At 47.7% G+C, this 19,983-nt stretch overlaps 1 protein-coding gene across 1 annotated transcript in view; it reads right to left on the bottom strand.

Annotated features, from left to right (window-relative positions):
- Positions 1 to 19,983, bottom strand: part of LOC115458875 (N-acylethanolamine-hydrolyzing acid amidase-like) — a 181,107-nt gene that overhangs the window by 45,039 nt on the left and 116,085 nt on the right. Inside the window, 1 exon segment of the mRNA XM_030188713.1 lies at positions 656 to 732. Coding sequence (XP_030044573.1) covers positions 656 to 732 — 77 coding nt within the window.

Genomic DNA, 19,983 nt, shown 5'->3' with positions numbered 1-19,983 from the left:
ACACTCACTCTCACAGAGAATCTGATGTCTCACACACACTCTCTCTCTCGCCCACACACAACCACTCTCTCTCACACTGTGTCTCACATACACACTTGCACGCACTCCTTCTCACACACACACTCTCTCACAAACACACTCACACCAGACTCACTCTCTCTCACACACTCACACTTTCACTCTGACTCTCAAACAGTCACTCTCACATACACTCTCCCAAACATACAAACCTCGAGGAAAACCCTTGCTAGCGCCCGTTTTCATTTGTGTCAGGAAACGGCCTTTTTTACTAGTGCTCTATAAGAGGGGTGGGCGATCACGGTCCTCAAGGACCACAACCCAGTCGGGTTTTCAAGATTTCCACAATGAATATGCATGAGATTGATTTGCTTGTACTGCTTTCACTGTACGGAAATCGATCTCATGAATATTCATTGTGGAAATCTTGAAAACCCGACTGGGTTGTAAGCCCTCAACAACTGTGGTTGCTCACCCCTACTCTATAATATTGACCCTAATCTTTTTTCAACAGCATGTGATTGGTTTGATATTTGGGGTGAAATATTTTTTATTCATACAGGATTAACAAGATATTTTTGCATGGATTTATTAGGTGTCCAAGCCTCTAGATGGTATTATAAATAAATACACTCACATCCCTAATGAGCCAGCTGACAAGATGGCCACGTAGCAGACTGGCAATTGCGCTCTTCCACCAGCTGTCTTGGCCTGCTGAAGAAGGGCACACAAAGTTAGCCAGAATAAACCAAATCCTGAGTGAATCACACAAGCAGCACAATACTCTTCTCAGCTGCATGCCAGTACAATTGATTAGATTCTTCTCTCCAACACAGTTAATCTACCTCATTCTTTGTATCCTTCGCTTAATTTATCTGCTGTTACTTGCAGATATTTATTAACAGAACATTTATTCCCCTTCCATCAGCTTCTGGAAAATGGCAGGAGCTGCTGGATTAGGGAGTTCCACAGTTTTCCTCTGCTCTGATCCAGCCTCATCCCTCCTCATCTCCTTTATCCTGCACACCGCCTGGGAAGGGATGGGCTGGAAAAGGAAGCAAATGGTTCTTCTTTGAGGAATAAGAGATTTAGAGCATTGGCCAGTACAGCTGGAGCACAAGCCCTGTGTTTCCATGTCACAGAATGTTCCCTAATTCAACCCCCCCCCCCCCCCAATATGTGTTGCCTATGCACAGGAGGAGAAGAGGGACAAAGCAACAGGCCAATTTCACATATATTCAATAGAAATATTCTGAAAACCCAAAACACTTGTGGTCATCAAGACTGGACAAGATTATGACTGCTGTAGTCCATCTCTACCTTCTTCCATCTCTGCACTTTTATCCCCATCTCCTCTTCATCTTCTTCTTCCACCTCTTTGTCCTCTATTAACCTTTACAAACTCTCTGCTATCTACTATCACCACAGCATTCAAGGAGCTTTGATGCCCAAGGAAGGCAGGCCCAAAAAGGGCAGGAGGTTGCATCAGAAGGTGGACTGTCCAGCAGAAGGAAGACCCAGACACGCGAGGGGGTATACGGAAATAAAGGGACAATGCCATACACGCGAGGGGGTATATGGACACAGAGGGGCAATGTGAGGAGGTACACAGACATAGAAGGGCAATGCCAGACATGCAAGAGGGTATACAGACAGAAGGGAAATGCCAGACTGGCGAGGGAGTATATGGACAGAGGGGCAATACCAGACATGCAAGGTATATGGACACAGAGGTGCAATGCCAGACATATGAGGGGGTATACGGACACAGAGGAGCAATGCCAGACATGCAAGGGGGTATATGGACACAGAGGGAAGATGCTAGATATAGGGGAGAATAGGAACAAAGAAGGGAGCTGTCAGACCCGTGAGTTCTTGTATCAAGTAGAGCGCTGCCGAGCCCGGTACCCGGACCAGGTTCTGCTTGGCAGCCGGACAACCCCGGGTTTCACCTGCGCTGACCGCCATTCCCCAGAGGTTGAGCCCCTAGGTGCAGGTAGCCTGCAGGGCTTACGAGATGGAGCAGGAAGTGGGGTGATGAATGTGACGGCCAGACAGGCAGCAGGCAGAGTCAGTAGGCAGGCAGCAGACACAAGAGTAATCCAGGTACGGGCAGAGTCAATAACAAAGAACAAAGTAGAGGAGAAGCACACTACTGAGCAAGTAACACCTACCAAAGTAGAAGCCGAAGCAAGGAGTCTAGGGAGAGCTCAGCTGATAAAGTGCTGGCGTCTGACATCAGCAGGGAGAAGGGGCACAGCCATAGAACAAGAGCAGGGGAAGGAGGAACCAGAAGACCAATAGGAGAGAAGCAAGGGAAGCCAGGCAGAGGAAGAGCAGACCCAGGTGGGTGGAAGCCAAGCAATCAAGGAGCCTGCAGTCAGAGAAGAACCACACACACATGGCTCAGGGCTGTGCAAGTCAAGTGTGCGTGTCAACGGGACCCTGCGCAGCCCGAGGATGCCGCTTGCGTTGAGGTAGGGGACATGACAGGAGCATAGGGACAAAGAGGAGTGATGCTGGACACAGGGAGGGGATAGGAACAGAGTGGTGATGATGATTGCAGGGAGATGGACATAGAGGAAATGATGGACAGGGAAATATAGGGACACAGAGAACGGAAATGCTTAACATGGGGAAACATACGTACACAGAGATGGAAGATGGATAGTGAGCATGGAGAAAGAAGAAATGTCAAATGGGCAGGACACCCTGGCGAGTGAGTTAAGAGAAGACAGAGGGAAACAGAAACCAGAGCCTGGGACCAACATGATTTGAAAAGCAAAATGACCAGACAACAAAAGGTAGAAAAATAAATGTATTTCCTGTTTTGTGATTAGAATATGTCAGATTTGAAATGTGTATCCTGCCAGAGCTGGTGTTAGAAATTTTGGAGGGGACCCCAAAGTCCACTACCAGGCTGTGCCTTTTTTTTAATGCTTTATTTATTCAAAGGTAAGATAGTACGGGGACTTCCGGTGACGTCACGAACTGCAATGGCGGTCTGAACGCGCAGCTCCCGAACACCAGCCCGAATACCAGCTTAAAAGAAGAGCAATTAAAGCCCGAAACAGAAGGCGTGTAGTAGAACAGACAGTGGAAGACACGCGCTCCCGAAGATGGCGCACTCGAAACCCAAAACGGCGGATTTAACTGCATTCGCATATCGGGACCGCGACCACGTGGCGGACAGGCAGGCAGGTGATCAGCCGAGTCAAGGGGCCTCCCTAAGCCAGCGGCCTCCGTGTGCGCAGGGCGCACACGAAGAAACGCAGGAAAATGAGCTGGCACCAGATAAATGGGAACAGCTGAGTACCTGGCTGTTGGATATTAAAAAAGACATTAAAGAGATGCGGCGTGACTTTGCGCAATTGAGCGCAGACCTCAGAGAGGAGATCAAAGAATTGGGAAATCGAGTTAATGAAACTGAAGTGGGCCTTGAAGAACATGCGGATATGATAACGGGGTTAGAACAGCAATTGGGTGAGCAACAAGCAAACATGAGATTTCTCACGGACAAGGTGGAAGACCTTGAAAATAGAAGTCGGCGAGCTAACATCCGAGTACGGGGCCTACCGGAGCTACCAGAATTTATCAACTGCGAAAAAGCAGTGCAGGATATAGCGGCCCATCTGCTCTCTACCCCGGAGCACACAGTGGCACCCGAAACAATTAAACTAGAACGTGCGCACAGGGCACTGGGTCCGAGAAAGGCTAATGTGCCTAAAGACATTGTGGCTTGTTTTACAGAGTTCAAAATGAAAGAGTATGTCATGCGCCAAGCAAGGGTAGCTAGTCCCATAATATGGGAGACGTATCCCATTGAACTATTTCAAGATTTAGCGGCTACCACATTGAAAAGGAGAGGAGCGCTACGTCCATTAACGGAAAAGCTCCGAGATGAAGGAATCAAATACAAGTGGCAACATCCTTTTGCCTTAGTGTTTTATAAGGAGGGAAAGCAACGACGAGTGGTCACGCCTGAGGAGGCCCAGGAGTTTTTGGGGCAGAACAAGGAGACAACAGCGAGCACAGCACACCAAACCAATGGACCTCCGAAAAAGAGCAAGCAGCGATGGCAGAGAGTCTCACAGGGGCGAGGACGACTGAGAAGACAAGTATCAGAACAACGGCTTGTGGCAGAGAAAGGCACATGACGACACAGTGCACATTGGAACTAAATTTTTGCTTAGAGAGTCAGGCTAAACTCTGATCAGGAGACAGCGGGAGCGGTGCCTGTAAATCATTAAGGGCCAAAGCGCTTAAATGGACTGGTGTAGAAGACGTGAACGGAAGTCCACAATTTTTCTTAGCATGCCTTCAAAGAAGAAGGGGCATGCTATTTCAGGTTATTGGGGAAAGAGGGAGGGGGGAGGGGGGAAAGGGACAAGGGAAAACGGTTGTGGATATATTATAGTTTGACAGAATGGTATCAGGTGATAAAGTGTTTAAATGTGTAACATTCAATGTGAGGGGCCTTAACTCGCCTATGAAACGCCAGCTAGCATTTAAAGAAATGATACGCTTACGAGCAGATATAGTGCTGATACAGGAGACGCACTTGAAAAAGTGTCACGAGCGGCTGGTGGGTCATAGGCGATACCCTACAATCTTATTTTCATCATGTATGGACAAGTCTAAACAGAGAGGGGTATTAATAGCACTGTCGGATTCACTTCCTTGGCAGGTTCAACATACAGTAACTGATAAAGAAGGCAGATTCCTGCTGGTAAAAGTGTCACTATATAATACTCAGTACACCATTGATAATATATATGCCCCGAATTCCGGGCAGAAACAGTTTATAGAAAAAGTGGAATTACAATTGCAAAAGCATCAACAAGGTCGACTCCTCTTAGGGGGAGACTTTAATGTCACGATTCATCCCCCGTTAGATAATTCTACAGGCCAAGCTGTATATGCTAAAATAGATAGGAAAGGATTGAAAAGTTTCTTGGCCAGATGGGGATTGACAGATTTCTGGAGGGCAAAACATGGACAGGAAAGAGACTATACATACTATTCTGCTAAATATAGATCTTATTCTAGAATAGATGGATGGATGGGAGATGTGACAGTGGCTAATACCATAAGTAAGATCAATATAGAGCCACGCACCTGGTCGGACCACGCTCCGGTGGTATTAGAATTACATATAGGAATTAGACAGGTGGGAGAGCGATACTGGAGGTTAAATGAGGCAATCTTAATGGATCCCAAAAACATCCCAGTGATAGAAAAATATATTGAGGAATATCTTAAATTCAACGATGTGGGTGAAATCCGCTCAGAATATTTGTGGGAAGGTCTAAAAGCGGTCCTTAGAGGACAATTAATAGCATTAGGAGCACACATAACCAAAACACGAGTGGAACAAGAAGAGAGTATTAGGACTGAAATATTAAAGCTAGAACAAGCACATAAAAAGACCCCCACAGACTCAAGAGGGCAGACAAAATTAAACGAGCTGAGAAACAAACTTCAAGAGTTGCAGCTGGCAGAAGTGGCTGCTAAACTACAAAAGACACAACAGGAACACTTTGAACTAGGGAATAAGGCGGGTAGACTGCTAGCTTGTAAATTGAAAAAGCTAGCACAACGTAATCATATAGGGGGCATACAAACAACTGATGGGAACTTTGTAACACAGATGGAACAGATTCAAGAGGAGTTTTTGAATTACTATACAAAGTTATATGAACCAGAACAAGTCCCAGAGGTAGATGAAATAGAGCAGTATTTACAAGGGGCGGACCTCCCGCGGGTGGAAAGAGGAGGATCCGAGCAGCTGTCAGCACCCATTTCACTAGAGGAGATAAGGTGGGCAATAACAGATATGGCAAATGGTAAAGCCCCGGGGCCAGATGGATTCCCCACTAGGTTCTACAAGGTGTATAGCAAGCATCTGGCCCCAGTCCTACTGAAAGTGTTTAATGATTTATCAGAGTCGCAGGAATTACCCTATACATGGAGATTAGCAGCAATAACTTTAATATTGAAGCCGGGGAAAACCCCCCGGCTTTGTAGCTCCTACAGGCCAATCTCGCTTTTGAATGTGGATTACAAGCTATTTACAAAGATATTGGCCTGCAGACTACAAAAACAGATTCCGGGTATAGTTCATGAGGATCAAGCGGGATTTATAGCGGGGCGACAGACGTTTGACAATACCAGATGTCTGATGCACATTATCCAACAGGTGAGAGACGACCAGACCCCAGCAGTATTGTTATCAATCGATGCAGAAAAAGCATTCGATAGAGTGGACTGGTCATTTCTATTCCAAGTATTGCAATGGGTAGGGATAGAGGGGAAGTTCCTGAGTTGGTTAAAGTTACTATATCAAGGGCCACTAGCAACCTTAAAAATTAATGGGTCTTATACAAGAACATTTAAGCTCCAACGTGGGACCAGACAGGGATGTGCGATATCTCCACTTCTTTTCGCTCTGTCACTAGAGCCGCTAGCCTGCATGCTTAGGAAAGATGGGGAGGTGAAGGGAGTGGTGAGAGGATGGAGAGAACACAAACTTATGCTGTTTGCCGATGATATATTGCTCACAATTGTGAAACCAGAAACTTCTATAAAGAGGGTAATAGAACACCTCACGCAATATGGGAAATTATCAGGGTTTAAGCCGAACTTGGAAAAATCCACCTTTTTGAATCTCACAGTGCCTCCCAAAGAATTAGAGGTTCTTAGGACTGAATTTCCCTTTGTGTGGGCGAAAAAGACTATTAAATATTTGGGCATACAGATAACCTCACAACTAGAGGGGCTATATGCAGCTAATTTCCCCAAGAAAGCAGAAGAACTTTTTCAGGAATTAGACAGATGGGAAGGACTCAATATATCTTGGCAGGGGCGCATACATGCTATCAAAATGATGCTGCTACCGAAATTGCTGTACTTATTTATGGCAATCCCGATCCCAATACCCGCAAGCTTTTTTACAAAGCTAAATCGCAAAATGTTTGCATATATCTGGAGGAAACGCCCACCACGAGTAAGGAGATCTATGATGTGTCAAACATGGAAGAGAGGAGGTATGGGAGTCCCTAACTTCTACCTATATTACCAAGCAGCCCAGATTAGGGTCTTGGCAGAGTGGTCACCTGGGGCATCTAAGAAATGGCTTCACTGGGAAAGAGCATGGTTGGGCAGATGAGAAATAGAAGATATTTTATGGGTACCAAAAGAGGAACTAGTGCCCACAATAAGAGCAATGCCTATTGGTTTGAGACATCCTTTATGGACGTGGTATCAATTGAGGAGACGTCTGTTTCCGGAAAGAGTGTATTATCGGCAGACAGCAATACGTTGGGCAAAAGGGTTTTCATTGGGGAGATCGGAGAAGATTTTTGACAAATGGGCCCAAGCAGGGTTGCGCACACTAGGGCAAACATGGAAAGATGGAGAAATGATTAGTTTTGCAGACCTTCAGGAGGAATATGGTCTGATAGAGAGAGATCTTACCTATTATTGCAATCTGCGTAATTTCCTTAAGAAGAAAGCGCAAGACGAATTAGACCTAGCTGAAACAGATCTAGAACATGCGATTATTAGAGGAGGAGGCAAAGGAGGGATAACACGTATATACCTGGCTCTGCTGGGACAGACTGATCCTCAGGTACTATATCAAAAGAGATGGGAAGAGATATTGCAGAATACATACTCCACAATGGTGTGGAAAAGTGCTTATAAATATCTACTTAAGTCATCCGTAGCACAAACGGTGAACGAAAATGGTTTTAAGATGTTTTATGGGTGGTATTACACACCAGACCGACTACAAAAGATGTACCCGGAAGCATCAGGTCAATGTTGGCGGGAATGTGGCCATAGAGGCACATTCCTACATATATGGTGGTCCTGTGAGAAAATAAAAGAATACTGGAAAGAGTTACTGCAGCTGGTTGATACAGTTATACAAAGACAATGTCCATGGAGGGCGGAACACTGCCTTTTCTTGGTTGAGAGGTGCCCAGCTCTCCCACCGGTTGCCTCCTCAGGTGCCGTGGAGGACTTGCAGCTCATCTGCATATCCTCGGAGCCTTCGCCAGAGTGACTCCCAGGTCCGTTCCGATCCACTCGGGGCCTCTGCTCAAGGTGCACAGTGCTCCTACCAGGTGCTGTGGAGGACTTGCAGCGTTCTGCATATCCTCACAGCTGCATCCGGGGTGACTCCCAAATCCACCCCGACCTTCCCAGGGCCTTCGCCACAGTTACCCAGGGCTTTCGCTCCACCTACCCAGAGCTACCAGGTACTTCTTAGCCAGGATCAGGTGACCCTCAGGGGGAGGAATGCTGGCTTCGGCCTAACCCCTGGTAAGCCTTTTCTTGGTTGAGAGGTGCCCAGCTCTCCCACCGGTTGCCTTCTCAGGTGCCGTGGAGGACTTGCAGCTCATCTGCATATCCTCGGAGCCTTCGCCAGAGTGACTCCCAGGTCCGTTCCGATCCACTCGGGGCCTCTGCTCAAGGTGCACAGTGCTCCTTTCCTTCTAATAAGTTCTGGGAGAAGAGGATATTTCTCTGGTAAGTGAACAAATTTTGCTTGTGCTTTCGGAATTTGAAGATTGGGGTTTAAAGGAGGAACTGTAAGTTAGTGATAGGCTGATATCCTTAATACTTTAGCAAGTTTTAAATTACGGAAAAACTCAAAAAACACTAAGATGGAGTCAGCAGTCCAGCAGCGAGAGGGGTGCTATCCAGTCTTTTGCATTGAGTGTCACATGTATGATTATCTCCCAATTGGTGAGGTGTCATATGTGTGTGCCCGATGCAAAGAGCTCCTAGCTCTCAGAGAACGTGTCCGTTCCCTTGAGGCTAGAGTAGCAGACTTGATGGAGCTGAGGGAGACAGAGAGGTACATAGAGGAGACCTACAGGGATGTTGTAGAGAAGTCCCACCTCCAGTCAGGTAGCCCCTGTGCTACCTTGGAGGAGGGAGGTCTCCTAGAAGGAGAGCATCACCCTGGTGAAGTAGGAAGTACTCCTGTAGCCAGGACCTGCCCACCAGGGGATGTATTATCCTTTCGCACCGAGGATATATCTCCAAATGTTGCCCGGGAGGGAAAGGTTAGGACAGCTGTTGTACTTGGTGATTCGATCATTAGGCATATAGATAGCTGGGTGGCTGGTGGACGTGAGGATCGCCTGGTGACTTGCCTGCCTGGTGCGAAGGTGGCGGACCTCACGTGTCACCTAGATAGGATTCTAGATAGTGCTGGGGAGGAGTCCGCTGTCTTGGTACATGTGGGTACCAATGACATAGGAAAATGTGGGAGAGAGGTTCTGGAAGCAAAATTTAGGCTCTTAGGTAGAAAGCTGAAATCCAGATCCTCCAGGGTAGCATTTTCTGAAATGCTACCTGTGCCACGCGCAGGGCCCAAGAGACAGGCAGAGCTCCAGAGTCTCAATGCGTGGATGAGACGATGGTGCAGGGAGGAGGGCTTTAGATTTGTTAGGAACTGGGCAACATTCTGGGGAAGGGGGAGCCTATTCCGAAAGGATGGGCTCCATCTTAACCAGAGTGGGACCAGGCTGCTGGCATCGGCGTTTAAGAAGGAGATAGAGCAGCTTTTAAACTAGAAATGGGGGGAAGGCCGACAGTCGCTCAAAAGAGCATGGTTCGGGATAAGGTATCTTTCAAAGATATCACCATAACAGGGAAGATAGAGTATCCTGATAGTGAGGTTGCAAAAGAGATTGTAGTAGATCGGGTATCTTTAAATAACAATAAAAATCAGACAAAAGATTGCCAATTAATACTGTCAAGTACTAAGCATGATGTACTTAGGAACAACAAACATAGTTTGAAATGTCTATATGCGAATGCCAGGAGCCTAAGAAATAAGATGGGGGAGTTAGAATATATTGCACTAAATGAAAAATTAGATATAATAGGCATCTCTGAGACCTGGTGGAAGGAGGATAACCAGTGGGACACTGTCATACCGGGGTACAAATTATATCGTAGTGATAGGGTGAATCGGATTGGTGGAGGGGTAGCATTGTATATTAACGAGAGCCTTGAATCAAATAGATTGAAAATTCTGCAGGAAGCAAAACACTCCTTGGAATCACTGTGGATTGAAATTCCATGTGCAAAGGGGTAAAGGATAGTGATAGGAGTGTACTACCGTCCGCCTGGCCAGGACGAACAGACGGATGCGGAAATGTTAAAGGAAATCAGGGACGCAAACAAACTGGGCAACACAATAATAATGGGGGATTTCAATTACCCGCATATAGACTGGGGTAATGTAACATCTGTACACGCAAGGGACATAAGATTTCTTGATGAAATCAAGGACAGCTTCATGGAACAGCTAGTTCAGGAGCCGACAAGAGAAGGAAAAATACTAGACTTAGTCCTTAGTGGTGCTCATGATCTAGTGCAGGGGGTAACGATACGAGGGCCGCTTGATAACAGTGATCATAATATGATCGGTTTTGATATTGGCATTGAAGGAAGTGAAACTAGGAAATCAAGTACGCTAGCGTTTAACTATAGAAAAGGTGATTACGACAAAATGAGAAAAATGGTGAAAAAAAGACTGAAAGGAGCAGCTCGCAGAGTAAAAAACTTGCATCAGGCGTGGATGCTGTTTAAAAACGCCATCCTGGAGGTTCAGGACAAATATATTCCACGTATTAGAAAAAAGGGAAAAAAGACTAAACGTCAGCCGGCGTGGCTAAACAGTAAGATAAAGGAAATCATTAGAGCCAAAAAACAATCCTTCAGAAAGTGGAGAAGAGAACCAACTGAAAGTAACAGGATAGATCATAAGGAATGCCAAGCCAAATGCAAAGCGGAGATAAGGAGGGCAAAAAAGGACTTTGAGAAGAAATTAGCGTTGGAAGCAAAAATACATAGTAAAAACTTTTTTAGATACATTAAAAGCAGGAAACCGGCCAAAGAGTCGGTTGGGCCGCTGGACGAAAATGGTGTTAAAGGGGCGATCAAGGAGGACAAAGCCGTAGCGGAGAAATTAAACGAATTCTTTGCTTCGGTCTTCACCGAGGAGGATTTGGGGGGGACACCGGTGCCGGAAAGAATATTTGAAGCGGGGGAATCGGAGAAACTAAACAAATTCTCTGTAACCTTGGAGGATGTAATGGGTCAGTTCAGCAAGCTGAAGAGTAGTAAATCACCGGGACCTGATGGTATTCATCCCAGAGTATTAATAGAACTAAAAAATGAACTTGCGGAGCTACTGTTAGAAATATGCAATCTGTCCCTAAAATCGAGTGTAATACCGGAAGACTGGAGGGTAGCCAATGTTACTCCGATTTTTAAGAAGGGTTCCAGAGGAGATCCGGGAAATTATAGACCGGTGAGTCTGACGTCGGTGCCGGGCAAGATGGTGGAGGCTATTATTAAGAATAAAATTGCAGAGCATATACAAAAACATGGACTGATGAGACAAAGTCAGCACGGATTTAGTGAAGGGAAGTCTTGCCTCACCAATCTAATGCATTTTTTTGAGGGGGTAAGCAAACATGTGGACAATGGGGAGCCGGTTGATATTGTATATCTGGATTTTCAGAAGGCGTTTGACAAAGTGCCGCACGAAAGACTCCTGAAGAAATTGCAGAGTCATGGAATCGGAGGTAGGGTATTATTATGGATTAAGAACTGGTTGAAAGATAGGAAGCAGAGAGTAGGATTGCGTGGCCAGTATTCTCAGTGGAGGAGGGTAGTTAGTGGGGTCCCGCAGGGGTCTGTGCTGGGTCCGTTGCTTTTTAATGTATTTATAAATGACCTAGAGATGGGAATAACTAGTGAGGTAATTAAATTCGCCGATGACACAAAATTATTCAGGGTCGTCAAGTCGCAGGAGGAATGTGAACGATTACAGGAGGACCTTGCGAGACTGGGAGAATGGGCGTGCAAGTGGCAGATGAAGTTCAATGTTGACAAGTGCAAAGTGATGCATGTGGGTAAGAGGAACCCGAATTATAGCTACGTCTTGCAAGGTTCCGCGTTAGGAGTTACGGATCAAGAAAGGGATCTGGGTGTCGTCGTCGATGATACGCTGAAACCTTCTGCTCAGTGTGCTGCTGCGGCTAGGAAAGCGAATAGAATGTTGGGTGTTATTAAGAAGGGTATGGAGTCCAGGTGTGCGGATGTTATAATGCCGTTGTATCGCTCCATGGTGCGACCGCACCTGGAGTATTGTGTTCAGTACTGGTCTCCGTATCTCAAAAAAGATATAGTAGAATTGGAAAAGGTACAGCGAAGGGCGACGAAAATGATAGTGGGGATGGGACGACTTTCCTATGAAGAGAGGCTGAGAAGGCTAGGGCTTTGCAGCTTGGAGAAGAGACGGCTGAGGGGAGATATGATAGAAGTGTATAAAATAATGAGTGGAATGGATCGGGTGGAGGTGAAGCGACTGTTCACGCTATCCAAAAATACTAGGACTAGAGGGCATGAGTTGAAGCTACAGTGTGGTAAATTTAAAACGAATCGGAGAAAATTTTTCTTCACCCAACGTGTAATTAGACTCTGGAATTCATTGCCGGAGAACGTGGTACGGGCGGTTAGCTTGACGGAGTTTAAAAAGGGGTTAGATAGATTCCTAAAGGACAAGTCCATAGACCGCTATTAAATGGACTGGAAAAATTCCTCATTTTTAGGTACAACTTGTCTGGAATGTTTTTACGTTTGGGGAGCGTGCCAGGTGCCCTTGACCTGGATTGGCCACTGTCGGTGACAGGATGCTGGGCTAGATGGACCTTTGGTCTTTCCCAGTATGGCACTACTTATGTACTTATGTACTTATGTACTTCTACATTTTAAACCAGATGAGATATCTGGCTGGCAACACAGACTGGCGACTCAATATTTTGTGGCAGCAAGGCTTGGAATAGCTCGGGCATGGAAGCAGATGCAACCACCAACATTACAAATAGCAACTGGAAGAGTTGAATACTTATACCAAATGTCAAAGCTGACAGCCATGCGAAGAGGCTCCATGCGGATTTTCAACAAAATATGGACACTTTATGAACAGTATAAAGAACAATCAAACACACCACTGGGATAGGGAGGGAGGGGAGGGAAAGTTAAAGTTAGAATTAAACAAGCTTGATGTGGAAAAATATGTTGATGAACAGCCGATTGTTGGCTATTTTGTATTTGAGCAATCTTTAATAAAAACATGTAATAAAAAAAAAAAAATAAAAAAAAAAAGGTAAGATAGTACAATGCAAAAAAAACATCAACATTCCAATCAGAGCATATCCTACATAAGCTAATAGAAATGTACAACAGAACAAAATTTCCTATTCCCCAAACATAATATAACAACCATGGTGAGTCAGAGTCATGAGTTACTTATATAAAGTCCATTAAAGAGAGGGGGTAGCAAAAAGAGAAAAGCATATATGGGAGTGTAACTAAGAAGAAGGGGTAGTTGCTCTCCAAGTCAGATAAATGTTATAAACCGTATGATAAGTAGGAAGGCAATTATATTTACAATTTACCACAAAAACGTACTTCCTTTACAATATTTCATTCACTTTATTGTAAATGATCATATACTATACATCAAAATCACCTTATGCAGGTTCCGGAAGTCAGAGGGTGCTTAAAGGCTGGCTGTAGTATGCAGATTCCAGGAAGCCCTTGACATACCGCGCTGATCCACTTCAATTGAGCAAGCACACTGTGGTGTAAGAAGGAGCACACGGAGTTTCCTTTGTGGATGTTGTTTACCCTTCTGGGCTATTAAACATACTTCTATGGACAAACTAAAGGAACATATGGTCTACAGAGGCGGGACTGGTGGTTGGGAGGCGGGGATAGTGCTGGGCAAACATATACGGCCTGTGCCCTGAAGAGGACAGGTACAAATCAAGGTAGGGTATACACAAAAAGTAGCACATATGAGTTTATCTTGTTGGGCAGACTGGACGGACCGTGCTGGTCTTTTTCTGCCGTCATCTACTATGTTACTATGTTATGTTAAATATATGAAATTCCATATTATCCTGTGGTATAATCAGTATTGAAAGTGTGTTAGTGTGTACACTCAAAGGGGTATGTAGATGAATGCGTGGAGAAGCGAAAAGGTTTGGATGGGTGAGTTCCGGAACCTGCATAAGGTGATTTTGATGTATAGTATATGATCATTTACAATAAATTGAATGAAATATTGTAAAGGAAGTACGTTTTTGTGGTAAATAGTTACGAGATTTGTACTTCTAGGTATAATAGATTCATCCCTGTTATATATAATTATATTTACAAGCCGTGAGTTGGGACTTCAGGCAGTAATAATCCACTTTTTTGAAAATAGTCTCAAGTGTTGGAACAGCAGCTTGTTTCCAGAGTGGTCTTGGCTGCCATGAAAACAAGCATCACCAGAGCATGGACTTCCCTTGGAGTACCCGTAACCCTGTGATGCAAGAGGCAATAGTCAGCACGAAGTGGGTAAGGAACTGGAAGGAAAGTATTCCATTCCTGGAGCAACGCTGTTCAAAAGGCTTGCACCACTGGGCAGGACCACCAAATATGGAAAACGGAATCCTGCCCACCACAGTTCCACCAACAAAGTGGTGAGCCAGTTTTATAAATCCGAAAAAGTCTCACTGGAGTATAATACCATTGGTAGAAAATTTTAAAACCATTTTCAATCAGTCAGAGGAGTAGCTATGGAGACCTTAAAAAGATATTATAAAACTTTCTCTCATTGTTTAGGATCAGTTACTAGACAAGAATGTTTCCCATTTAGCAATATATTTCTGAACTGGAGTATCATCTTTCAACAGAGCTTTATAGAGCCTAAAGACCCCCTCCCCTTCTGGTGCCCGAGTTCAGCACTAATTCTATGGACGATTCCACCAAGGTGAGATCATCCCTGGCCCTGTGTAGCATGAAATCTCTAAGCTGCCTATAAAGCGAATGCTACATACCTGTAGAAGGTATTCTCCAAGGACAGCAGGCTGATTGTTCTCACTGATGGGTGACGTCCACGGCAGCCCCTCCAATCGGAATCTTTACTAGCAAAAGCCTTTGCTAGTCCTCGCGCGCCAGTGCGCACCGCGCATGCGCGGACGTCTTCCCGCCCGAAACCGGCTCGTGCCGGCCACTCTAATATGTAGCAAGACAAAGAGAAGGGAAGACACAACTCCAAAAGGGGAGGCGGGCGGGTTTGTGAGAACAATCAGCCTGCTGTCCTCGGAGAATACCTTCTACAGGTATGTAGCATTCGCTTTCTCCGAGGACAAGCAGGCTGCTTGTTCTCACTGATGGGGTATCCCTAGCCCCCAGGCTCACTCAAAACAACAACCATGGTCAATTGGGCCTCGCAACGGCGAGGACATAACTGAGATTGACCTAACAATTTATCCAACTAACTGAGAGTGCAGCCAGGAACAGAATAAACATGGGCCTAGGGGGGTGGAGTTGGATTCTAAACCCCGAACAGATTCTGAAGCACTGACTGCCCGAACCGACTGTCGCATCGGGTATCCTGCTGCAGGCAGTAATGAGATGTGAATGTGTGGACAGATGACCACGTCGCAGCTTTGCAAATCTCTTCAATAGTGGCTGACTTCAAGTGGGCTACCGACGCTGCCATGGCTCTAACATTATGAGCCGTGACATGACCCTCAAGAGCCAGCCCAGCCTGGGCGTAAGTGAAGGAAATGCAATCTGCTAGCCAATTGGATATGGTGCGTTTCCCCACAGCCACTCCCCTCCTGTTGGGATCAAAAGAAACAAACAATTGGGCGGACTGTCTGTTGGGCTGTGTCCGCTCCAGATAGAAGGCCAATGCTCTCTTGCAGTCCAATGTGTGCAGCTGAGGTTCAGCAGGGCAGGAATGAGGACGGGGAAAGAATGTTGGCAAGACAATTGACTGGTTCAGAAGGAACTCCAACACAACCTTTGGCAAGAACTTAGGGTGAGTGCGGAGGACTACTCTGTTGTGATGAAATTTGGTGTAAGGGGCCTGGGCTACCAGGGCCTGAAGCTCACTGACTCTACGAGCTGAAGTAACTGCCACCAAGAAAATGACCTTCCAGGTCAAGTACTTCAGATGGCAGGAGTTCAGTGGCTCAAAAGGAGGTTTCATCAGCTGGGTGAGAACGACATTGAGATCCCATGACACTGTAGGAGGCTTGACGGGGGGCTTTGACAAAAGCAAACCTCTCATGAAGCGAACAACTAAAGGCTGTCCTGAAATCGGCTTACCTTCCACATGGTAATGGTATGCACTGATTGCACTAAGGTGAACCCTTACAGAGTTGGTCTTGAGACCAGACTCAGACAAGTGCAGAAGGTATTCAAGCAGGGTCTGTGTAGGACAAGAGTGAGGATCTAGGGCCTTGCTGTCACACCAGACGGCAAACCTCCTCCATAGAAAGAAGTAACTCCTCTTAGTGGAATCTTTCCTGGAAGCAAGCAAGACACGGGAGACACCCTCCGACAGACCCAAAGAGGCAAAGTCTACGCTCTCAACATCCATGCCGTGAGAGCCAGAGACCGGAGGTTGGGATGCAGAAGCGCCCCTTCGTCCTGTGTGATGAGGGTCGGAAAACACTCCAATCTCCACGGTTCTTCGGAGGACAACTCCAGAAGAAGAGGGAACCAGATCTGACGCGGCCAAAAAGGAGCAATCAGAATCATGGTGCCTCGGTCTTGCTTGAGTTTCAACAAAGTCTTCCCCACCAGAGGTATGGGAGGATAAGCATACAGCAGACCCTCCCCCCAGTCCAGGAGGAAGGCATCCGATGCCAGTCTGCCGTGGGCCTGAAGCCTGGAACAGAACTGAGGGACTTTGTGGTTGGCTCGAGATGCGAAGAGATCTACCAAGGGGGTGCCCCACACCTGAAAGATCTGTCGCACTACCCTGGAATTGAGCAACCACTCGTGAGGTTGCATAATCCTGCTCAACCTGTCGGCCAGACTGTTGTTTACGCCTGCCAGATATGTGGCTTGGATCACCATGCCGTGACGGCGAGCCCAGAGCCACATGCTGACGGCTTCCTGATACGGGGGCGAGATCCGGTGCCCCCCTGCTTGTTGATGTAATACATGGCAACCTGGTTGTCTGTCTGAATTTGGATAATTTGGTGGGACAGCCGATCTCTGAAAGCCTTCAGAGCGTTCCAGACCGCTCGTAACTCCAGGAGATTGATCTGCAGATCGCGTTCCTGGAGGGACCAGCTTCCTTGGGTGTGAAGCCCATCGACATGAGCTCCCCACCCCAGGAGAGACGCATCCGTAGTCAGCACTTTTTGTGGCTGAGGAATTTGGAAAGGACATCCCAGAGTCAAATTGGAACAACTCGTCCACCAATACAGGGATTTGAGAAAACTCGTGGACAGGTGGATCACGTCTTCTAGATCCCCAGCAGCCTGAAACCACTGGGAAGCTAGGGTCCATTGAGCAGATCTCATGTGAAGGCGGGCCATGGGAGTCACATGAACTGTGGAGGCCATGTGGCCCAGCAATCTCAACATCTGCCGAGCTGTGACCTGCTGGGACGCTCGCATCCGCGAGACGAGGGACAACAAGTTGTTGGCTCTCGCCTCTGGGAGATAGGCACGAGCCGCCCGAGAATCCAGCAGAGCTCCTATGAATTCGAGTCTCTGCACTGGGAGAAGATGGGACTTTGGATAATTTATCACAAACCCCAGTAGCTCCAGGAGGCGAATAGTCATCTGCATGGACTGCAGAGCTCCTGCCTCGGATGTGTTCTTCACCAGCCAATCGTCGAGATATGGGAACACGTGCACCCCCAGCCTGCGAAGTGCCGCTGCTACTACAGCCAAGCACTTCGTGAACACTCTGGGCGCAGAGGCGAGCCCAAAGGGTAGCACACAGTACTGGAAGTGACGTGTGCCCAGCTGAAATCGCAGCTACTGTCTGTGAGCTGGCAGTATCGGGATGTGCATGTAGGCGTCCTTCAAGTCCAGAGAGCATAGCCAATCGTTTTCCTGAATCATGGGGAGAAGGGTGCCCAGGGAAAGCATCCTGAACTTTTCTTTGACCAGATATTTGTTCAGGGCCCTTAGGTCTAGGATGGAACGCATCCCCCCTGTTTTCTTTTCCACAAGGAAGTACCTGGAATAGAATCCTAGCCCTTCCTGCCCGGATGGCACGGGCTCGACCGCATTGGCGCTGAGAAGGGCGGAGAGTTCCTCTGCAAGTACCTGCTTGTGTTGGAAGCTGTAAGACTGAGCTCCCGGTGGACAATTTGGAGGTTTGGAGGCCAAATTGAGGGTGTATCCTTGCCGGACTATTTGAAGAACCCACTGATCGGAGATTATGAGAGGCCACCTTTGGTGAAAAGCTTTCAACCTCCCTCCGACTGGCAGGTCGCCAGGCACTGACACTTGGATGTCGGCTATGCTCTGCTGGAGCCAGTCAAAAGCTCGTCCCTTGCTTTTGCTGGGGAGCCGAGGGGCCTTGCTGAGGCGCACGCTGCTGACGAGAGCGAGCGCGCTGGGGCTTAGCCTGGGCCGCAGGCTGTTGAGAAGGAGGATTGTACCTACGCTTACCAGAAGAGTAGGGAACAGTCTTCCTTCCCCCAAAAAAATCGTCTACCTGTAGAGGTAGAAGCTGAAGGCTGTCGGCGGGAGAACTTGTCGAAAGCAGTATCCCGCTGGTGGAGCTGCTCTACCACCTGCTCAACTTTCTCTCCAAAAATGTTATCCGCACGGCAAGGCGAGTCCACAATCCGCTGCTGGATCCTATTCTCCAGGTCGGAGGCACGCAGCCATGAGAGTCTGCGCATCACCACACCTTGAGCAGCGGCCCTGGACGCAACATCAAAGGTGTCATACACCCCTCTGGCCAGGAATTTTCTGCATGCCTTCAGCTGCCTGACCACCTCCTGAAATGGCTTGGCTTGCTCAGGGGGAGGCTTGTCCACCAAGCCTGCCAACTGCCGCACATTGTTCCGCATGTGTATGCTCGTGTAGCGCTGGTAAGACTGGATTTTGGCCACGAGCATAGAAGAATGGTAGGCCTTCCTCCCAAAGGAGTCTAAGGTTCTAGAGTCCTTGCCCGGGGCCGCCGAAGCATGCTCCCTAGAACTCTTAGCCTTCTTTAGGGCCAAATCCACAACTCCAGAGTCGTGAGGCAACTGAGTGCGCATCAGCTCTGGGTCCCCATGGATCCGGTACTGGGACTCGATCTTCTTGGGAATGTGGGGATTACTTAGTGGCTTGGTCCAGTTCGCCAGCAATGTCTTTTTGAGGACATGATGCATGGGTACTGTGGACGCTTCCTTAGGTGGAGAAGGATAGTCCAGGAGCTCAAACATTTCAGCCCTGGGCTCGTCCTCCACAACCACCGGGAAGGGGATGGCCGTAGACATCTCCCGGACAAAGGCCGCAAAAGACAGACTCTCGGGAGGAGAAAGCTGCCTTTCAGGGGAGGGAGTGGGATCAGAAGGAAGGCCCTCAGACTCCTCGTCAGAGAAATATCTGATGTCCTCCTCCTCTTCCCACGAGGCCTCACCTTCGGTATCAGACACAAGTTCACGGACCTGTGTCTGAAGCCGTGCCCGGCTCGACTCCATGGAACCACGGCCACGGTGGGAGCGTCGAGAGGTAGACTCCCTCGCCCGCACCGGCGAAGCTCCCTCCGCCGACGTCGTCAGGGAGCCTTCCTGGGAGGCGACCGCAGTCAGTACCGCACGCGGCACCGATGTCGGAGACCTCACCCCGGGCAAGGGGCCAGCCGGCGCCTCACTCGACGGTACCGGTGGCGCAAGCACCCCCGGTACCGGAGGGGAAGGGCGCAACAGCTCTCCCAGAATCTCTGGGAGAACGGCCCGGAGACTCTCGTGCAGAGCGGCTGTGGAGAAAGACGTGGAAGCCGATGCAGGTGTCGATGTCAGAGTCTGTTCCGGGCGTGGAGGCTGTTCCGGGCTGTCCATAGTGGAGCGCATCGACACCTCCTGAACAGAGGGTGAGCGGTCCTCTCGGTGCCGATGCCTAC

This window comes from Microcaecilia unicolor, unplaced genomic scaffold, assembly GCF_901765095.1.
Source record: "Microcaecilia unicolor unplaced genomic scaffold, aMicUni1.1, whole genome shotgun sequence".
NCBI lineage: Eukaryota > Metazoa > Chordata > Amphibia > Gymnophiona > Siphonopidae > Microcaecilia > Microcaecilia unicolor.
Note: the sequence above shows the minus strand (reverse complement) of the source record. Positions and strands in the feature narration are given on the sequence as shown.